At 41.7% G+C, this 20,216-nt stretch overlaps 1 protein-coding gene across 1 annotated transcript in view; it reads right to left on the bottom strand.

Moving 5' to 3' along the window:
- LOC145215084 (uncharacterized) overlaps window positions 1–20,216 on the bottom strand; it is a 69,812-nt gene that overhangs the window by 18,620 nt on the left and 30,976 nt on the right. The window contains exons 46-77 of the mRNA XM_080083733.1: window positions 19,911–20,166; window positions 19,416–19,548; window positions 18,632–19,054; window positions 18,079–18,227; window positions 17,173–17,739; window positions 16,757–16,890; window positions 16,506–16,662; window positions 15,830–16,076; window positions 15,155–15,352; window positions 14,350–14,531; window positions 13,460–13,754; window positions 12,626–12,977; window positions 11,924–12,250; window positions 11,317–11,523; window positions 10,980–11,080; window positions 9,910–10,716; window positions 8,521–9,425; window positions 8,305–8,455; window positions 7,763–7,882; window positions 7,415–7,536; window positions 6,719–6,908; window positions 6,016–6,257; window positions 5,682–5,855; window positions 4,906–5,142; window positions 4,185–4,344; window positions 3,674–3,842; window positions 3,209–3,333; window positions 2,677–2,886; window positions 2,039–2,289; window positions 1,322–1,823; window positions 841–1,014; window positions 236–508 (exon numbers count right to left, since the gene is read on the bottom strand). Of these exons, the coding sequence (XP_079939859.1) occupies window positions 236–508; window positions 841–1,014; window positions 1,322–1,823; window positions 2,039–2,289; window positions 2,677–2,886; window positions 3,209–3,333; window positions 3,674–3,842; window positions 4,185–4,344; window positions 4,906–5,142; window positions 5,682–5,855; window positions 6,016–6,257; window positions 6,719–6,908; window positions 7,415–7,536; window positions 7,763–7,882; window positions 8,305–8,455; window positions 8,521–9,425; window positions 9,910–10,716; window positions 10,980–11,080; window positions 11,317–11,523; window positions 11,924–12,250; window positions 12,626–12,977; window positions 13,460–13,754; window positions 14,350–14,531; window positions 15,155–15,352; window positions 15,830–16,076; window positions 16,506–16,662; window positions 16,757–16,890; window positions 17,173–17,739; window positions 18,079–18,227; window positions 18,632–19,054; window positions 19,416–19,548; window positions 19,911–20,166 (8,540 nt within the window). The remainder of the gene's footprint in view (window positions 1–235; window positions 509–840; window positions 1,015–1,321; window positions 1,824–2,038; window positions 2,290–2,676; window positions 2,887–3,208; window positions 3,334–3,673; window positions 3,843–4,184; window positions 4,345–4,905; window positions 5,143–5,681; window positions 5,856–6,015; window positions 6,258–6,718; window positions 6,909–7,414; window positions 7,537–7,762; window positions 7,883–8,304; window positions 8,456–8,520; window positions 9,426–9,909; window positions 10,717–10,979; window positions 11,081–11,316; window positions 11,524–11,923; window positions 12,251–12,625; window positions 12,978–13,459; window positions 13,755–14,349; window positions 14,532–15,154; window positions 15,353–15,829; window positions 16,077–16,505; window positions 16,663–16,756; window positions 16,891–17,172; window positions 17,740–18,078; window positions 18,228–18,631; window positions 19,055–19,415; window positions 19,549–19,910; window positions 20,167–20,216) is intronic.

The raw sequence follows: 20,216 nt of genomic DNA, 5'->3' as shown, positions 1-20,216 counted from the left end.
TTTACATTTGTTTAATTAACCGTCTTTAGTCCATATACTAGATTTAATCGTCTTAACTAAAATTTTATTTTAAAGAAAGTAAATTCCAAGACAATTTGGTAAATATTGCAAAGACAGTTTGGTAAATATTGCACACAATTTTGTCTCAACAATTAACAATATGCCGATTCCATGACAGTTTGGTTATGTTTTGAAATTGGTACAAAACGGTTGTCCTAAAAATCAACAAACTTACCGATTCCGGGACAGTTTGGTTGGTCGCAGTAATCTCCCCACCACCCTGCGTTCAGTCCTTGTTCGTCGGTGCAGTCACACATGACGTTCTCTCCGCTCGTGCAGTTGCCTTGACTACCGCACAGTATGTCACATGACGTGCCATGGTAACAAGCGTCACACTGGCACATGCCACTGTCCATTGGCACCTGACGACCGTGTTCTGGGCCACAGCGCGTCTGGCAAGATGTTCCCATCCAACCTTCGGCGCAGTTGCGGCAATACGGCGTGATTGCTGAAAAATATACATATTTAATTACACGCTGCTGGAAAATCAAATGGAATGTTACTGAACTCCCTGATAAGAAATTTAGCAACCTATATGATTGTGTTCTGTATATATTTTTGATGCCTCTTCCCTTTTGCAAACTGATTTTTTGGGATAAAGCAGAAGTAGGTTTAAAATTTAGGCCTAGAATTATACAAAAAAGATTATTTTCTTAAAATGTTAAATTGAACGCAGGGTCTCACAAAAGAATAAGTTCTATGTTTCCCCACAGAACGCTATGATGTAATCACGTTTAAATTTAGACGGTAAAAAAAGGCTTTTTAAAAAAAATAATAAACCTCGTTTGTAAGCCAGTGAACTCGGGTCGCTCGGATAACATTCGCCTCTTCCGTTGCAGTCATCGACGCATGACGGCACGTGACATCCTTCTCCAATCCAACCAGGAGAACAGAAACATTGCCCCGTTGATGTAATACATGTGCCGTGACCGGAACAATCCAATCCGTTGGTTCCTAACAAACAGTAAATATTATTTGTATTTGACAACAGGTAGAAAGCAAGATTAAAGTAGGAATGTTCGTGTTGATAACGACCAAAACATAGAGAGAGCATTTTATACATAAAGCCTTATTGTGGAAAAAGTGTTAACAAAGAGTCCAAATGATGGCAAAAATGTGTACAAAGTGTCAACAAAAATATTTTCACATTATAACTAATATTACTAATTGTATGTGGTTAAAAATACAATTGAAGCGTTGTTTGTGTATGCGACAACAAGTTTGAACACACACTGGTGTAAATCCACCTCATCTTCCTAACCTGGGCATCCGGGTTCGTCACAGAATTCTCCTCGACCTCCGTCAAATCCACAAAGACAAGTTCCTTCGCTGGTACAAGAACCGACGCCCGAGCAGAGAACATCGCATGCGTGGCCGTGATAACAAGGAGCGCACGAACAGTTTTGCGCAACTTCATCGATGCTTCCATTGGCGCATCTGTACTCGCACGCCACTCCATAGAAACCGGGTTCGCATTCACACACTGGCAAGCTTTCGAGCACCGAGATCCCGTCGTCGTTAGCCGGTAGGCGAGCCTCGATGCATGATCCGCGGGAATTGCAGTCGGGATCGCCGGGGCAATCAGGAATGTGACACCCATTGCCGGACCAGCCTTCAACGCACACGCAAACTCCGGCCGCCTTGTTGCAGTCACCATGACGACTGCAGTCGATCAGGTTACCTGGACAACCGGGTACGTCGCAAACGTCACCGCGCCAGCCGTTGAAACCGCAATCGCAAATGCCAGATGCAGTGCAATTGCCCTAAAACGATATACGTTCATGGTAAGTCGCTGTCAGGTTGAAAAAATGACCGATTTGGAAAGCAGACTTGGCATACGGGACCAACACTTCGCCTGTTACATATGGCATATGACTTTGGAGAGTTTAAAAACACCAAATATGCAACACGCACACATACATTATGTTCGTATACACAACTCAACTTCGTTAAAGCTAACAAATTCAGCAATAAATACCTGTAAGTTGCAGAGTTTATCACAAGAGTCTCCGGAGTAGCACGGGTCGCACTCGCACCACCAGCTTCCGTTTAAAGTTCTTTGAGGCGATCCGTTCACACAAGTTAGTTCGCAGCTGTCGCCCATATACGGGTTCTCACACTGACAGTAGGGTTCTCGGAACTGGTAGAGAGTATCCAAAGTTGGGGAAGCACCATCAGCCAAGGAACGAGGCGGGTTGCAGGTACCGCGTCCCAAACAGTCTGGTGAACCTATAGCAAGGAAAAGATTTAGTAGTGATTCAATCCAGTAAAAGTGACGACTCGACTTTTAGTTGCGAAAATGTTTGTTGTGCAAGAAAAGTCTTTTGATCCATACATTTTTCGAGTATTTGACTGTTTGCCAATTTCAATTTAGTTTAAAATGCTTACAATTGCTAGGTGATGACTTCAGTTTGCAAATAGTAAAATGAACATGTTTTTATCATGATGGTGTCAACAACTACTGACCTGAGGTAAGAACAACTTAATTTGACTTAAAATCGGCGATATTTTTATTAAAAGGTCTAGAAGTTATTTATTGATTCAACATTCTGGCTTAGATTCTTTCAAAACGTCAACAAAACAAAAATATTGAAGGCAACACAACGAAAAGCTTACCGCTACAGTCTGGCACGTGACAGGCCACTCCCTTCCATCCAGTATCGCACTGACAGGATTTGTCAGCAAGATTACATTGTCCATGTCCTGTGCAATCCAACGGCCAACCGGGGCAGCCAGGTACTGAGCAAGTCGGTCCCTTGAAACCAAGTTCGTAGTAACAACGGCAGAATAGGGCGTCGTTTGTTCCTTGCAGACATTCACCAACGCCTGTAAATGAATAGAGACTTTCAAAATTTTAAAAGAATAGAAGCTTCCGAAATCGAACCATTACAAAGTGGTATTGCAGGCTGACTTGGTCTAAACTCCAAGATATCAGTAAAACTTTTGGATGAAAGTATTTGAAAGTTAACAACTTTACTTAGAGCTAAGTGATTCTTATTACTAACTAAAAAGGTTATGTGAGTACAATATTGCTGCCGAAAGTATTGTGCATGATTATATAAAATGTAGTTAGGCCAACTGATTTTTTAATTTATTAATTCTAACAGATACAGGCAACAGCAGTTTTATTGCTAAAAAAATACTGTACCTGAACAGACAGAGTCACAACCAACGCCAGCATAGCAAGCTTCACAGACACAACCGAATCCGTCCACGTTGCTACCGTTCACGCATGGCTGATCACAAAACTCTCCACCCCAGGTTGATTCGCACCTGGAAGAAATATATTTCAAGTTTCTCTCCAAAAGTGCTAAAACCGCAATGTCGATCATATTGATGGGCTTAACCTGCATACTTTTAGAGCTACTACGGCGTCCGTTTAGACTTTGGTAACATCACACGTGCATAACAAATGCCGATACGATGTACAAACATATACACCGATACATTTAAGAAATATATTCCTGAATTTTACCTATAACAGACTAGACCTCAAAAAAGGCGTTTGAGGATTAGAATAACGTTATTTTTAAACTTCTTCTCCCAACTTTTAAGGGTCGGGCATTGAGCGTCAAAACGGCGCAGAGTAATTGGTTGGCTTGGTCATACTTACTTGCAGCGTCTCGGATACGTGTCCAAGCAGGATCCATGTCCGTTACATTGATCCGGGCAAGATGGCGTTCCACAATCGTCACCCTCCCATCCGGGGTAGCACTCGCACTGACTGTTTTTATCCGAACAAGCTCCGTTGCCGTTGCACGAACCATCCTTACCAGGACAACCTAAACACCATTTCAAATCGCAACAAAAACTAAGGCAAATTTTAACATAGTTTAAGGCGAGAAAAGATTGATGTACTCAAACCAATTAATATTTGATAAATAGAAATAATTTTACTAAAGATCTGATTTCGTGGGTGAAAATCGTTACAAGAATGATAACAAAATAGGGAATGCTTCCAATAATCAATTTACTAGGATTTTGTAGATAGAATGCAAACTTTATTTGTAAAAAAAATTCACCGAAAAATATATCAAAACATGGTCATAGGAAGCGAGAAAATATATGCAAACACGTAAACAGAAAACGAACATTTAACGTGTGTGATTGCTCAGGTACGTTACCTTGAAATTGACATTTGTCACCGACCCAAGCATCTCCTACATTTCGATCACAAACACATTCCTGTAGATCAGGATCGCATTTTCCTTGGTTGGAACATTCGATGTTGCAAGCGAGGCCGCTGTAGCAGCGATGACAAACACAAGTCTGACCGTCGCTCGACTGCAAAACACATAATTATGTTCGTAACATTTGGTCATATCAGATTCATACTTGAACGTTTATCTGAATGATGCGTTTGAGCAAACTATGCGTTTATTAGGGATTTTAGGGAATTATGCGTTTTAGTGAAATATGCGTTATCTCAATTGTGCGTTTAAGTGAATTATGCAATTTAAGTGGAATTATGCGTTTAAGTGGAATTATGCGTTTAAGTGGGCGTATGCGTTTAAGTGAATTATGCGTTTATCTGAATGATGCGTTGAAGTGAATTATGCGTTGAAGCGAATTATGCTTTCGGGGTTCGGATTTCGACTTTTATGCAAGGCTCAATTTTAGGATGAATTAGTCAATTGCAGAAAACAACTATACACACTTCGGTTCAGCTTTTGCAGATCATTTTTCACGTTTACCAGATTTGTTGCGCCCTAATTAAATTGCAACGCTCGATACCGAATACTGTATTATTTACTCCAATTTTTCGTGAAGCACATTTTGTTTAGATGTATTTTAGGCGCTAAAATGGCGGTGCAATAGAAACAAACAGTATTGTAATTTACTTACTGGTTCGCCATTCACGCACTGCGTTCCACAGGACGCCCCAATCCATCCACTCTCGCATTTCACACAGTGAGGAATGGTAACGAGTCTGTTCACGAAAGCGCCGACATCGAACTGATCAGGCAACAATTTAAAGTAGGGATTAATGGAGCAGATACCCCGGCCGTTGCAGTTCGGTTCGCCGGGACAATCAGGCTGCGAGCAACCGTCGCCTGACCACCCTTCGTCGCAGAGGCAAACCTATAAAATTTGTTGACTGCTAAATGAATAATGTTTCGTACAACAGTACTACATCTGGTAAAAGTTATAGAAAGTACTACATTACTGATAATCAAAGGCACAAGTTTGTACCTTGTGACAACATGATCAGGCATTTGAAATGGTTTAAAATGAACATTGATTTATTGACCATTCTTTATTAAATTCTTATTTAAATTCTTGTAATGTATTATTAAATCAAAATTTAAAAGCCCTCGGTCTGTTACTTTAATAAACACAATAACTTCTCATTTTGGACAGTTTTGCGTCAGCTGGGATAAAATATCCAACTTAACTTGTACAATATTAAAACAAATCTTTTGTGACCAAACGTTGCAAGAGAAAATAACTGCAAAAATGTATATTGGGTTGGTGGAAATGTCTTTCACCTACTACGCTCTACATCAGTGGTTTTAAATCTGTTGGTATAGCACTGGTCCCCTTTTTCAAATTAGGTCCTCGAACCACAGCTTGGAAACCACTGCTCAATAGTACATGTTGTTTTAGAAACAAATGTTTACCTGTTCCTGTGCATTGCATGTGCCATGACCTGAGCATGATATTGTGTCACCGGGACAAGCTTTGATTTCACACAAATCTCCCCAATATCCAGTATCACACTCACACTCTGTTCCGTTTGTTGAGCATTTACCGCGACCCGAACACTCGGCGTTACAACCGGAGCCAGAATAGCACTGAAAATATTTTAAATAAATAAACATATTTTCTTATTTCTGTTTCCTAATTGAAGGCAAAGCATGCGTAAATTCCTACTGAATCAAAACACACCAACAAAATCGACAGCAAAGAAAGCTAATTTATAAAATTCACTTCATCAGCAAATTAGTAACTTACACTGTCGCAAACACACTGTGCGCTGTTCGGTGGAACTTGCGTCCCATGCTCGCAGATTTGTTCACATCCGTCACCCATCCAACCCTGCTCACAGTCAGCACATCGAGGTGGGTCGTAGTTCGTTCCGTCGCAGGTTCCGCGGTTGTTGCAATCCGGCTTACCAGGGCAGTCAGGTGTTTCACAACCGATGCCAATCCAACCGGGTGTGCATTCGCAAAACGCTAAAGCGCTGTTGCATGTTCCTGTATATTTTCAAAATAAGTTGTCGAATTCAGTTGCCAATAGCAGAAGGTTTTTTTTAACCCGGGTAAGGTGGCGTGCTTTAGGGGCCAATGAAAGTGACAAGTTTTGTTGGAAAAGCGAAGTTGGGGTTTTTGCGCTAAATTTTTAGCGTGAAAAAAAACTTGGGTGTTACAATCGAAATCTGCCAAAAGGTAAACACGTGAAAAAGGTTGAGAACTTGTCATAGCAGTCCAGTTGTATATTCTTTAAAAGTGCGGAGTGCAATGAAATGAATTTAGCTGGTTTCTTTTTCGCTAAAGGATATAGGAATAAGAAAACTCAATACGGCATCAACACTTCGTATCAAGACCACGCTTGGTCGTAGCTAATATGTTTTGATTGAATTAAATTTGTAAACTACACTTTTAGTAAGAAAACAACAACCCTCTCATTTCAGGTCTAGGTGACTTTGCTATGTTACCTCTTCCAGAACAATCGATTCCGCCAGTTCCGGGGCATCCAGGCACGTCACACAACGGTCCCTTCCATCCAGAAGCATAATCGCACTCACAAACTCCATCAGTTACAGTGCCATGTCCCGAACACTCCGAATTACATCCAACACCCGACCAACCAGGATCACATGAGCAATTTCCACTGTTTGGAGGTTCCTAGAAAATGCGGGTTGTCAAATGTCGGTTACATCCAATTTAAAAACTACACGTCTACTTAGCCCACTAGGTCATGTTAAACTCCACCAATCACTCTCTGCCGCTGCGGGCAAATTATACTTTTTTGAAAAAATTAAAAATACACAGGTTTGAGGGTTAGGGTTTGCGATTTAATGAGTTAAGTTAAGTTTATTTCGCTTGGTGAAAGACAACATAGTAACACAATTGCACTAAAACCATCACCAAGCCAGAAATCGCTACGCAACGTTAAAATGTCATGGAGCGCAAAAATGTGTCAGGCACAATTGATGAACAATGGCTGAACCCGCTGCAGCTACACCGTTTATAAAGCGATATGTGGCGGGAGCTCACAAGGAAGTAATTAACATTATAATCAGATCCCAAGGGCTTGATTAGTTTAGCCGATCTGTAGTTTTAGGCGACAACCGTTGAATGTTGGTTGTCAAAGAACCCGGAGCTGATGGAAATCTTGGTTTGAAACTAACCTGTCCACCGTGCACACATGGCGAGTTGCAATCAATTCCCATCCAACCCAGTTCACAGTCCACACACACAGGAGGGTCGACTTGCGAATCACATGTTCCACGGCCATGACAGTCAGGCGCACCTGTTAACAATATTAAGCAATATTTAACGTTACAAATGCCTAATAATGATGCTTTTGCTTTTAATTCTTTTACAAACCCTATCATTTTGCTCGTAACTTTTTAAGACAAAGGTTTGAAATCTAACATTTGGCATTCATGTAGCAAGGGTAAATATGGGCTAGTGTCGCAGTATTTTGTATCGTGTTGTTCACTTATCACCATAATGCAGATCCATGTTTAACAAACCTGGACAATCAGGATACTCGCATCCGATTCCTCTCCATCCTGGATTACAAGTACACTCAGCATTCGCTGTATCACAATCACCACGTCCAGAGCAATCTACAAGATCCAGGCCAGGACAACCTACAAACAGATTATAGATTTTAAACGTACTGCGGACGATTTCGGTTTATCACTCATCTATTACATCCATACATTTTTTTGCAATTAACCGGACTGAGCAATAAGTTTGTTAAATTTAATAGTTGTTCTTTTGTGTATGTTTAATTGAGTGTCATGTATGGCTGATTTTGTCCATGTGCCAAATGGCTACTTACATGACCTTATACTCAGTTTGTTCATTTGCAGTTGATGTGCAGTTAAACTTAATTGGTGTATACTTTTAATATGTCAACTATCGCATGTATGATCTATGATTATGTTAATTACGCATCTGTTTATAATTCAATTTGGATAAGGCGATAATACAACTTTACAAGGTTGTATGCAAATAATAGAAATCGTGTGTACTGGGTTTTAAACATTCAAAAGGAGTATAAGCTGACCTGGTACGTCGCAAAGTTCTCCTTTGAATCCCGTATGGTAGAAACATTTGCAGAATCCGTCCACGATCTTCCCGTTTCCAGAACATTCTGAGTTACATCCTACGCCAGACCAACCAGGGTCGCACTCACAGTTGCCACTGTCAGCTGGCACCTGACAATAAATCACAATACAAGTTATATAATTTGCACAAGCTTTCATACAAAATATGTTCGCACCTGGGTTCCATGTACACAAGGATCGTTGCAAGCCGGGCCCATCCAACCGTCTGAGCAGTTCTTGCAAACCGGAGACCATTCAGCTCTTCCAAAGATATCAAAGAGGACTCCGGTTTCAGGCTCCTCTGCCACGCAGGTGCCACGTCCATTACAATCCGGTTCGCCAGGGCAGTCAGGCTCGTGACAGGCGACACCACGCCAGCCAGCATCGCAATAACATTCGTGAGTAAAGCTGTTGCATTCTCCGTGACCGGTACAATCTTCACCGTAACCAGGACAACCAGGTACTTCACAAAGGTCGCCGCGCCAACCAGATAGAGGATCACAGGCACATACACTCTCATTGCTACAGGTGCCATAGCCCGAGCAGAGCACATCGCAGTCGCGTCCAGTCCAGCATGAGTGACATTCACATTCATCAGCAAGCTGAATGTAGAACTGGAATCCAGTAACTGGGTCGAATCGAACTGTTGCCGAAAGGTTGGCTTGTTTTACATCGCCGTTGTGGCAAAACTTTTCGCACGAATCTCCGTAGTAGTTGCCATGACATTTACATTCTGGTGTGGATTTTCCGTTAGGCACGATGCAGTCTCCGTTGTTAGAGCAATCAGGTTCACCAGGACAGTCAGGGGTACCACAGTCGTGACCGATCCAGCCAGGTTCGCAGAAGCAAGTATGGAGAGCGGTGTTGCAGAAGCCGTTGTCAGAGCAGTATTTGGTGGTGGATGGTGCAGTAACACCTGGTTCGTCCGTGGGTTCACCTGGTACAATCACGTCACCTGGACATCTCGGTTCTTCGCACTTTTCACCAGTCCAGAAGTCCGGATAATCGCACGCACATTCGGATGCCGTGCCGTTAAGGGTACATGCACCGCGTAGTGAGCATTCAATGTCACAGTAGGTTCCTGCATAGAAAAAAAGTCAAGGATTTGTTACAAGTATTGTTCCGTACCAAAATCAATATATGTACTTGACCTAAAAAAGTGCAGTAATGCATATTATTTCTAGATCAAGAGGAAGTTGTTTAATTTAATTTAGTTTAAGTAAATGTAATTACTATGCCCTTTCTTTAATTTTTCACATTGCTGAATTAGTACATGTGATAGCATGTATGATGTTTCGCTACCTTTGCTACTGTTGGTCCTTTGTTGTGAGCTTACACGCCAACTTCAGAGACCAAATACTTTTTAGTGTTTACCAATGGCACGTTCTTTTTTCTATTTGAATACGCACAGTGATATGTACAATTAACATAAGATTTGACAATATAAATTTTGCGTCTGTTCACCTATCTATATTAAGGTAATGTGTCAAATATTTTATACAGCAACTAGGTTATCAAAACAAAAAAATACACTGCGAAAAATCAACAAAAAAGCTTAGTTGTACCTGAATAACAAGAGTTGCACTGGCATTGTCCCTCGACACAAACTCCGTGGTCCAACCCGGTAGTTTCGTCGACATGGAGACCACAATGGAACTCGCAGTTGACTCCGTGGTGGCACGGGTCGCACTCGCACTCTCCCATGTCGTTGCATACTCCGTTGCCATGACAATCGGTCTCCGAGTTGCAGGTGTGCTCGCATCGCAAACCGACGTAGCCAGGATCACACACGCAACAGCCCGCCTCTGGGTCGCAGGTTCCTCGGCCGTTGCAAGTCGATGTAGCGTCGCACTGATGCTGACAAGCAAAGCCAACATAGCCGGGGTCGCAGTCGCAAACCTGGGTGATGTCGTTGAAGTCGCCTCTGTCGGAGCACAAGTGTGTTCTCTTCGCTACAGTTTCGTTGACTCCGCTTAAGCAGCCGCAAGTGGAAAGTTCGTCACTGCTGGTAAAGTGAGTGAAGTAGTCGGTCGTCGAAATAGGGCAGAGCTGGCCAGGAGCGCCGGCGTGAGTGGTACCCGAGCCTCCTAACACCGATCGGTACCAGAACAGAGGTTTAGGCACACCAACACGCGAGTGGGTCTTGATACGGCCTCCGCCACCACCACCTCCACGTTGACAGTTGTGTGTGGAACCGGTCGAGTAACCACCGTCGGCGTTCAAGTTACCCCAACCTTCGAACCAGTGGTTGTTGATAAGGATACTGCCACCAGATCCACCGCCGTTGTTGTTTCCGACGTTGCCTCCATGCGATGTTACTATTCCGTCAATTAAACCAAGACCACTGGCGGTCAGATGAAGTGCACCACCACCTAAGTGAAAGAATAGGCGTACAATGAAACAGGATGTTGTAAACCTAAAGTTATCAATTTGGACACACACCTATATTATATGCATCTCAATCATTTGTACAAGCAGAAAACCAAAATTTTTGATGCGGTATTTTGACTTTATGTTGTGTTAAATTTTGGTGACCATGACTATGAATCTGTCTTATATAAAAGTCGCTACACAAACATATATTTGTCAGAAGGTCGCGCTGAACTGTGTATATCGCTTTGTGTGGCAAGCTTACCTCTTCCTCCAGCATTGTTGCTGCTGCTGACTCTGCCTCCACCACTGCCAATGACTGACGGGAAGCACGTTGAACCATGTTGTCGTCCACCAGAACATGTGCTGTACACATAAAGCATAGTCGTACATTAATAAATTTTCCCATAAGTTAGCCCGTCAGGTATTTTTTAAGATTTTGAATAAATTGGTGACAGATCTGTTAACCTGTTAATATCAGGGCAGAAAAATTCTATTTTTCTAAACATATTTTAAAAATATTTTAAAACTTACGCTCAGAAGCCAAGTTTAGTCTTGTGGCATACTCAAATTACAAGGTAGAACAATTCATAGACATTTACCCGTCAGCTATACCACCAACTCCTCCGTATCCAGCACCAGTTCCGCCACCACATCTGCTACACGTGTATCCTCCACCACTACCACCGCCTGTGGCGTATCCAGATACGTCAGCGTCGATCTTAGCGTCCAATTCCAGCTTAAACTGGTGACTGTTCACTTGAATTGTGTCGCCAATTTTAAACCGAGCTCCCGCATCAATGTCAAATCTGGATAGCAAAGGAATTTAATCAGTATATTTTACCCAATTTTCGTACAACGCGCCGGAAAATAAAACAGTTTTTTATGCAAATTCTTAGAAGTTACATAATGTTACATAGGGCAGAGACTACAGACAAAATTCAATACCAAGCGGTTTTTTGGAACTTCTATCCCGACAGAACCACAATAAATCTGGTACAATCAGAGGTTTTCAACTTAAATTAACATTCATTAAAAAAACAGGAAAATTTTTCAATAAAACTGTTAAAATTTGACACGGTACATTAACCAGTAGGTGTCTATTTGGGCGTTTCAAAGATCAGTGGTGCTTTAATAAGCGACAAATCATGACAAGTTCGACACAATCATCAAAAAATGTTGTAAAACGCCTCAAAAATAGTGACTGACCTTTCGCAAACACTCAAGTTCATGGTCCTGTACCCGTTTGCGAAGCTTACAATTCCAGACTTGTCGGAGTATAGATAGGAGTTCGCTCTCATAGTGAGAGTGCTGAAGCGATATTGGCCGCGTTCCTCGTCAGTGACCACACACGTGATGTTGCTGCTGCTGTTAGTATTTAACAAACATTCGCTTGTCGATGTAAAACCGGTTGATTGTAGATCCAAACTTCCAGTGCTTGTAGCGACAGTCATGTGTAGAGCTCCAGCGGCGTGTCCGCTAAGTTGCATGTATGTGTTCGTACGAGTGTACATTGGAAGTCTCAGTAAGCCGTCCCTGAAAACAAATGGATATTTGGAGTTTAAGGCTAGGTTCTGCCGAGTTTAGTTGGGTTCCAAAAGCTGATAATATTGTTTTTGTGAAAAAGTCATTATCTAATGTAGATTTTTTTAGCTGACAAGGTTTGCTTTCATTCATTGCAAAAAGTAGTCCAGAGGCTCTGTGTTTTTTTTGGAAACAAGAGTATGCTTTAAAAATATAGTACTGCATTAGTTTCTTAAAGATTTGTTTTAGTCAGTTTGACCTAAAATATTTGAAAAAAAAACAAATATGGCAACTTTAGTGTTAAAATGCACCAGGAAGGATTAAGCACTAGACAGTGTTACTTTAAAAGGGTAACAATGCAGCTTCGTATAAAGGTTGTACAACTACCTGTACAGAATAATCTTGTTGTCAATCTCAGTTCGGTCTTCTCCAGTCGACACAATCATCATCTGATTGTCGGCAACTAACACTTGGCCCGTACGATCGCCAGTCATTCTCCAAACGCTCAGAGCAACATTGGGTGTACTCTGCACGTCTATGGAATTCCTCAGATAAACGCAACCTTTTCTCGTCAGGCGCAGTTCATCTAGCCTAAGTCTGGAAGTTCGGTTGTCATTCTGCGAATAGATTTCTTCGTCGTTTGACCAGCCCAGCATAACACAGTATTGGGTGCTTTGTCGGTTCTCGTTGTCCACGATCAGCATCTTATAAGCTTCTTGGTCCAGTATTTGTCGTTTGTCTAAAAAAACAATGTAATATCTCACTAAATGACAGGAGTAGATGGCGATCTCCTACTACGAAGCTGACATGTGCAATATACGACCCAGGCAAAGGTGCTTCTGATTCAAACGGGTTCACCACTGAGCTTACGTAGCTCAGTTGGGAGAGCGCGAGTCCCGAAAAGACTCCTGTCGCGGGTTCGAATTCCACCGCGGGCTAGATTTTTTTCTAGCCTACGCCTTGGCCATGTGAAAATGCTTGGTGGCCGAATGATTCGGTATGACGCCTTCAATGGACCTGGTGTACTGTGATTTACATACGAGTGCCGTGATTGCTGGTCCACATAGCAATTCAGGGCTGCTCTTAGTTGTGAATTTATGTTCATTTTAACTTTGTTATGAAGTTGTATATCAACCACAACAGTTCACCAAAGGCCGGTCATCGGAAAGCGAATTACATGCTTCAAATTAAAGCAACCTTCTGGGTGAAGATTTATCTCACCTGTGTTGTCAGTGCTGCGTCGACGTCTAGACGAATCGTTAGCAGCAGCAGACTGACTGGTTTCAAGCTCTCCAAAGCCTTCTTCGATGTACAGCGTTCCAGGAGCCCCGTATCCGTATCCAGTGCCGCCATGGTTGGTTGTTGTTCCACGGAATTGGTAGCCGTCGGCCGATGCAGAGGCTCGTACGTTGCTTCTTCTCAGGAACAAGTGCATTGCAACGCGACCACCGCTTCCACCGCCTGTGCCGTATTGTTGGTTGTTACTGGTCCAAGAGTATCCTCGGCCGCCTAGTGTCTGTACAAAAAGTGTCGTGACTATAAGTTTGTGTCATGCATACAAATTGGTTAAATGTTTTTTTGTTCAAAATTGCTATGCTTCGAATTAAAGACTTTATTTGGGTTGTATCGAAATTTGTTAACATGCTCTACCGTATCGGCTCCAAAAAGCTTTAGAAACAGTACACATGGTAAAGCACCATCCTGAATGAAACCGTTTGTTCTCGAACACTTGTAAACATATACATGTAAAAAAGGAAAAAAAAACACAATTGTCCACTAAGAGTAATTATACTGAACAATACCTGACCGTTTAACAGACAGCATGGTCATTGACGATCACTGTTTATGAGAATAAATAACTGAGAATGGAAGATATTTCCAAGGTAAATCAATGGAATATATATATATATATATTGCCTAACTGGAATCTTTATCTTCTATTTGAATAAGAAACTCAAGAAATATATATATTCCGTGTAAATTCATTGACTGACACCTGTTACTTACCATTCTCAGTTAACAATTGTCTTCATGCTAACTTTTTAAGACTGTTCTAATACGTAAATCGACGTTGTGTAAGTGGAAACATTGCGTACAAACATCCAACTTACGGTGAAGGCTCCGACACCAGAGAAAGTGGAAGTTGCAACTACGATGCTTCCTCCAGAACCCCCGGAGCTTGAGACAGTGTTGGATCTTGCGTCTTCTCCTCTGGAAGACAACTCTCCATCCATAACAAACTTCTCACCCACTATAATGTCAATGTGACCACCGCCTCGTCCTCCAACAGTTCCTATGAAAACATTCGAAGATATAGGCCGAGTAACAAAGTACTGTAACACGGACCATGGAAGTAGATTTATGTCTGTCTGAATCAAACTTCTTAGAGCAGCGGTTCACAACCTTTCCGTGACCCCTTGATAACATTTGCCAAGTTGCGGTGACCCCAAAGATAAAATTAGTTAGGGTATGTATTGAAATTGACTGTATTTTTTCGCAACAATGAAGTAGTCGAGTTGACTTAATTTGGGCTAGTAGTTCTTGGCCTAAAACAAGTTGGGAACCATCCAGGCAAACTGTCAGGCAAACCCAGTTAGGGAACCGTTGTCTTATAGCAACTTCAAGTATTGGCGAATGCAAGCGTTTTGGGGCAAAGAAATATATTGGCAGTTTATTACACACTTCCCTTATTTAACGCTGGTTGCACCACTGATACGTGCAATGTTTTTTAAACTATGACTGTAATACCAAAAAAAGATGTTGCAAATTGGAACCACACAAACGCATAGGCCAAAATACAAAACTAAAACATTTCAAAGAAATGCAATATTCTGAAAAGGTGCATACAAAGCCAGGCATTTTAAAGTTTGGGTTGTACGTCTGCTAGATATTAACATTTGACATTTTGTTTTTTACCTCCGCCGCCGCTGCCAGGCGACAAGGGTCGGAAAATCGAGTCGTAAGGAACTTTGTTGATTCCGACTGGCGAAACTTTGTATCCGCTTCCACCGCTGGATGCATAAGAACCTCCAGAACATCCATAAGATCCACAAACTCCTGTGCCACGTCCAGTGTTCGGTCCATCACCAGCTTTGTCAGCCGATAAGATAGCACCTAAAAAAACAAAGAAAGTTATCTACTCGGCAGGGTTGATATGTCTCAAGCAAGTCATTCATTTTATATGTTTTATATTAACAAGAAAACACTCCAAACTTATTGTACACTTTAAACTTCAAACTAGAATCTCCCAGCTCGTTGCTTGGTGGATAAAGACTACAATGAACCTACAATTGCCAGAAGAACTTTATAAATTTGATTCAATGAACCTTGCTTATTGATTTCCAATTTATTAAAACATCAAGTCGGTATAGGCGAAATATATTTATTTTAAATTCAAAATGATGTTTCTCCAATTTATTATTCTTATTCGCCTATTAATTGGCACAGTTCCAGTTCAGCATGACAACAACAGCAGTGTACAAACTATAGGTTCAACTTACAGACTTTTACTATAAAACGAATCTTTGGCACTAGAACCAACGTTGGGATTCGAACTTACAACGTCTCGATGACCAACCTCGTAAAACTGACCTGATTCAATCGAAGTGCAGCTGCTCTCGAACCTCAGTCTTCTTGTCTCTGATGTGAACAAACCTCCCTTCTTCAGTGTAAGTTGGGCGGCGTTAAAAGTCGGGATAAAAGTGTCTGTTGGTGTTGTAGCTGGGAGTCTTGATAGAACATGTCCCTTGTTGTTAATTGTCAGGATTCCCATTAGCAGCGTGCTTGGAACTTGCACACCAGTTCGACGTTTGTCGTATGGATTCGATTTGTCGAATAGCTGTCAAATAAAAACACACAACAGAGTTTTGTACCATTTTTCCTAAATCCAAATTAACCGGAATACTATACGCGGATCTGTTCATAAGTTTTATGAGGAAAAAAAACAGGCCCACATAGACTTAAAAAACGACATTTTTACGCAACGCTTGTTTTGCAACTTTTATCAATATGTTATGTGACGCAAGTGTTTATAAACGGGTGTATCTGATGTGACCCCTCATATAACCAGTGATCGCGTTAGCGCTTGACTAAACTGTTTGATTAATAAAGCATGTCGCTTTTTAGGTCAATCAGGGCTGTTATTTTTCTCGTTCAACTAGTATTTCTGTGAAATTGTTATTAGTGCAGTCATAATGTTTGTAAAACTTTAGCAATCGAGTAAAAAAAACACATAATAAAGTATCTGAAAAAGTTGTTAAAGACAAACCTGGCTAGTTTGTGCTGATCCGATGATATAAAGGATTGCGTCCTTCTCAACCACAAGTTCATGTACACCAGTCATTCTGCCAGCTAATCTAGTGACTCGACTAAGTAAGATCACGGTGGTCGGCAAAACAACTTCACCTCCTTCGCTGATGTCAAAGCTGAAAAAAAGAAATTCAAGTTAAACCCATTTTTACTGAACGATTTGGGAAACGTCTTTAGTAAACGTAGTAATCAACGTTGATTTGTACGAACCTGCATGGAGCGTCAAGGAATGTGTGTGTTGATTCGACGTAATGTACATAAAGCGTTTGTCGATCTCGAACGGTGATGATACCTTGCTTGTCGCCGGTCAGTTCATGGGCAACCATATCCACAGTGTCAGTGTTCTGCAAAAACAAAGCAATTTATTCACGTTAATGTCATGATGCAGATTTTATAAGCAAAACGAGTCTGGCTGAAAGAGGCATTATACCGAATCAAGTCGTTATAAACGCAAACCTGCACGAAAAATCTAGTTTAAAATGCAGTTCGAACTAACGCAAAAGCTTTTTAGGGAATGATATGCTACCAACTTAGCAACACTAGCCCGTTGGTATACATACTTTGCCTATAGGGAACATTTATAACGACATAGTATCTTGAATATACAAATATTTGCCACTACTTACAGTGGGGTGGTAGAACAGCACACTGACTACACCATGCAGTTGGATTTCATCGAATTCATAAAACTCAGTTGCGTCCTCCATGACCATGGTGGGCAGAGCGGTGAGTCCAGCTTCGCCTGTAAAGCCAGTCCTCGCGCCAGCATCTATCTTCAAGAGGGAATGCTGCGGCTTAAAGCTGGTAACATTCTCAACGCCGTATTTGAGCTCCCTGTACTGCGGCCCACGTCGCGACTCATACTTGTACAGCGTGCCGGCCGATCCGTCTATCGGTTCCGCTAAAGTAGCCGAGGACCCGACATAGCCACTACCTCCCTCGGTGGTGTATTTTCCACCGTAGTTGTTCTGGTGGCGAAGATGCACTCCGATACGACCACCACCGCCTCCGCCGCCTGCAATGTCGTTGTTGTGTCCCATGCCGTCGCCACCACGCACTGAGAGCTCTCCGTGGCCGGTAAAGTTGGTCGCTTCGATAAGGATACTGCCTCCTGATCCACCGCTCGAGCTGGAACCAGTAGCATGGGTTCCGTGTGAGGAGAGCAAGCCGTCGAGGTGCAAAGTTTTTCCCACCTATTTTGACAAAAGTTAGGAATGTACTCAAGATGAAATTAATCTGTTCCTTGTGAAGGGAGGAGTACAGTGGTTTTCAGCGATAGGATTTTTAAGTAACATGAAACATACTTTATTTTTGACACATGACCTATCGAAAGTATTTAATTGATTTGCACAACGCCTAAACACTGTTTCAAGTTCTAAAAAACAGTTACCAATTAAGACTTTTAGCAAAGAATGTTTATGTATAGTGCATATACTTGCATGGTATTGGTAACCGTTTCTTTCACGAGTTGTCAATTTGCAACTATTGTTAAATTTCTGTGTTTTTGCAAGATAAGAAGATAAAACAATAACCTTCATGATCAGAGATCCTCCTCCGAGTCCTCCATGAGGTCCAGCTCCTCCACTTCCTTTGGTTGTTGGAGTGAAGACAGATCCGTAGAATCCGTGGTAGATTGCGGTTGTGTCGTGAGTATCGTTCATAGAATTGCTAACTGCCATTGCTAAAACAAAATTGACCGGTATTCGTATTACATTTACTGTGGATTAAGAAACGACCGAAAAAGAGGACTTTGACTAGCTGGTATTGTACATTGGTTTGAAATATTCATTTCTTGTTCAGTTGAGTGAGTATGGCTTTTTCATTCAAAATTTTGTGTTAATAGCATGATAAAAAATTAAACCTTTTTTTTGCAATTCTAGACCGTATGTGGGCGAATTACATTTAACAAAGTGGAAAAAACACCGGTGTTTATCCCAAATTTCTAAACACATAAAGTTTCTTTTTACAAATCTCCAAAAAAAAAAAATCTGAAACAAGCAACCATGAGCAAGTTGTCACGGACTGTATAACGTATTTTTATAACACCGGAGGATTTGGATTATTCTTATTATTAACCAAACCTACCATTGTCCAAGTGTCCTCCTGCGCCGCCATGACTTGCCCCTGTGGCCCCAGATGAGCTACTTTCACCTGCTCCGGGTCCCATACCGGCCTCATAACCGGTTCCATCCAGAGTAATAAAGGCTTGACTCTCCAAGTCCACCAAACCACTGTCGATGGTCGCCCTATTTCTAAGCAGTATAATTCCAGTGTGTTTGATCTCCAAATCAGGAATGGTAACAAGCATGTCTCTGCCATCATCTTCGAACTGATCAGTGAAGTTGAGGGAACCTCCATATTTGATGTCAGCCACGCTCACGGTAAAGTTGCCCTGGTCTGTAACGATTTGGTAGATTCCGGCAACCTTGAGGGCTGTACGCGACGTGCAAGTGAAGTGAACTTGTGCCAGGTTTTCGATAAACATCGAATGGACTCCGGTCATTGTACCTGTCGAAGACGAGGTTAAGTTAGTGATTTATCAGGAGGGATTGAAAACCTAGACACAAAGGCAACGTTGGGAACTGTGACATCCAAACAACCGCACATTTTAGGAAACTAATAGAGACGCATCCGGTTAATTGCAGATCACTTTATCGCACAAGCTGTTTAATTGCATGAGGAGTGTGAACCTGAAGACTAACCCTTGTTATGTCCGCTTAAAGGGATAGTACGGTTGATGTCTTAAAGAAGCTTGGAAGTTAAATATGCGATTACCTGGAGTCTGTAATAGGTTTTAAAGTTCGAAGAGAAAAATTTGATGCGTGCTTTTCAAAATGTAATTCAAAAAGCCACGTGTAGCACTGTTTACCATGTATGTCGGTGTCGACACCCTGGAAGTGAACTTCAGTTGGCATTTCGATTTCAGCTGTTTCATCGACCAAGAAACTACAAGGAGCCTCTGTTCTGTTGTTCGTCGATTCTTTCACTTCTACATGAACCACCTGCAAACAGATTAAACTGTAGAGTCAGAACTTCTCAACCGGTCAAGGATTTAGTAAAGGGGATTAGAGATCGTAATTCCGTTGTTTTGGCCCGAACTCTGGGTCAAATATAGCAACAGAACAAATGGTAAATTTACAATACCTTACAAAACCGTTATTCCCAAACCGTTTTAATTTCATTGGGATAGGAGGAAAGCAAAAACAACATTTAAACATTTACAACATTCATTTAAAAAAAACGATTAATAAAAAAGACACAGTAATGGGCGCACAACCTATTCCGTTTAAATATACTTGCGATAATGCAAACCCCAGGAACGGACATGCTTTGTTATAACACCTAACATGATTAAAAGCGTTACCTGATTATGCCGGATATGCATTTTGCCTGTCTTGTCACCCAGGAACTTATGAATGACCACATTGACCAATTGACCGGTTCTACCTAGGTCATCGGGAGCTTCAGCCGATGTCTCGTTAGTTGATGATGGTTGTTCCACGATGAGGCGAGCAGCACCAGTAAGATGCATTTCGTCGATCTCGTAGTAGATGGCTTCGTTGTTCATCAACACTGAAGCAACAGGTACCAAGATACCCTCGTTGTCCACATGAACATACCTGTGAAATTCATGGAATGTATAAACCTGCATGTTCGCATGCAAATACTT

Source organism: Phallusia mammillata, chromosome 2 (assembly GCF_965637545.1).
Source record: "Phallusia mammillata chromosome 2, kaPhaMamm4.hap1.1, whole genome shotgun sequence".
Classification (NCBI taxonomy): domain Eukaryota; kingdom Metazoa; phylum Chordata; class Ascidiacea; order Phlebobranchia; family Ascidiidae; genus Phallusia; species Phallusia mammillata.
Note: the sequence above shows the minus strand (reverse complement) of the source record. Positions and strands in the feature narration are given on the sequence as shown.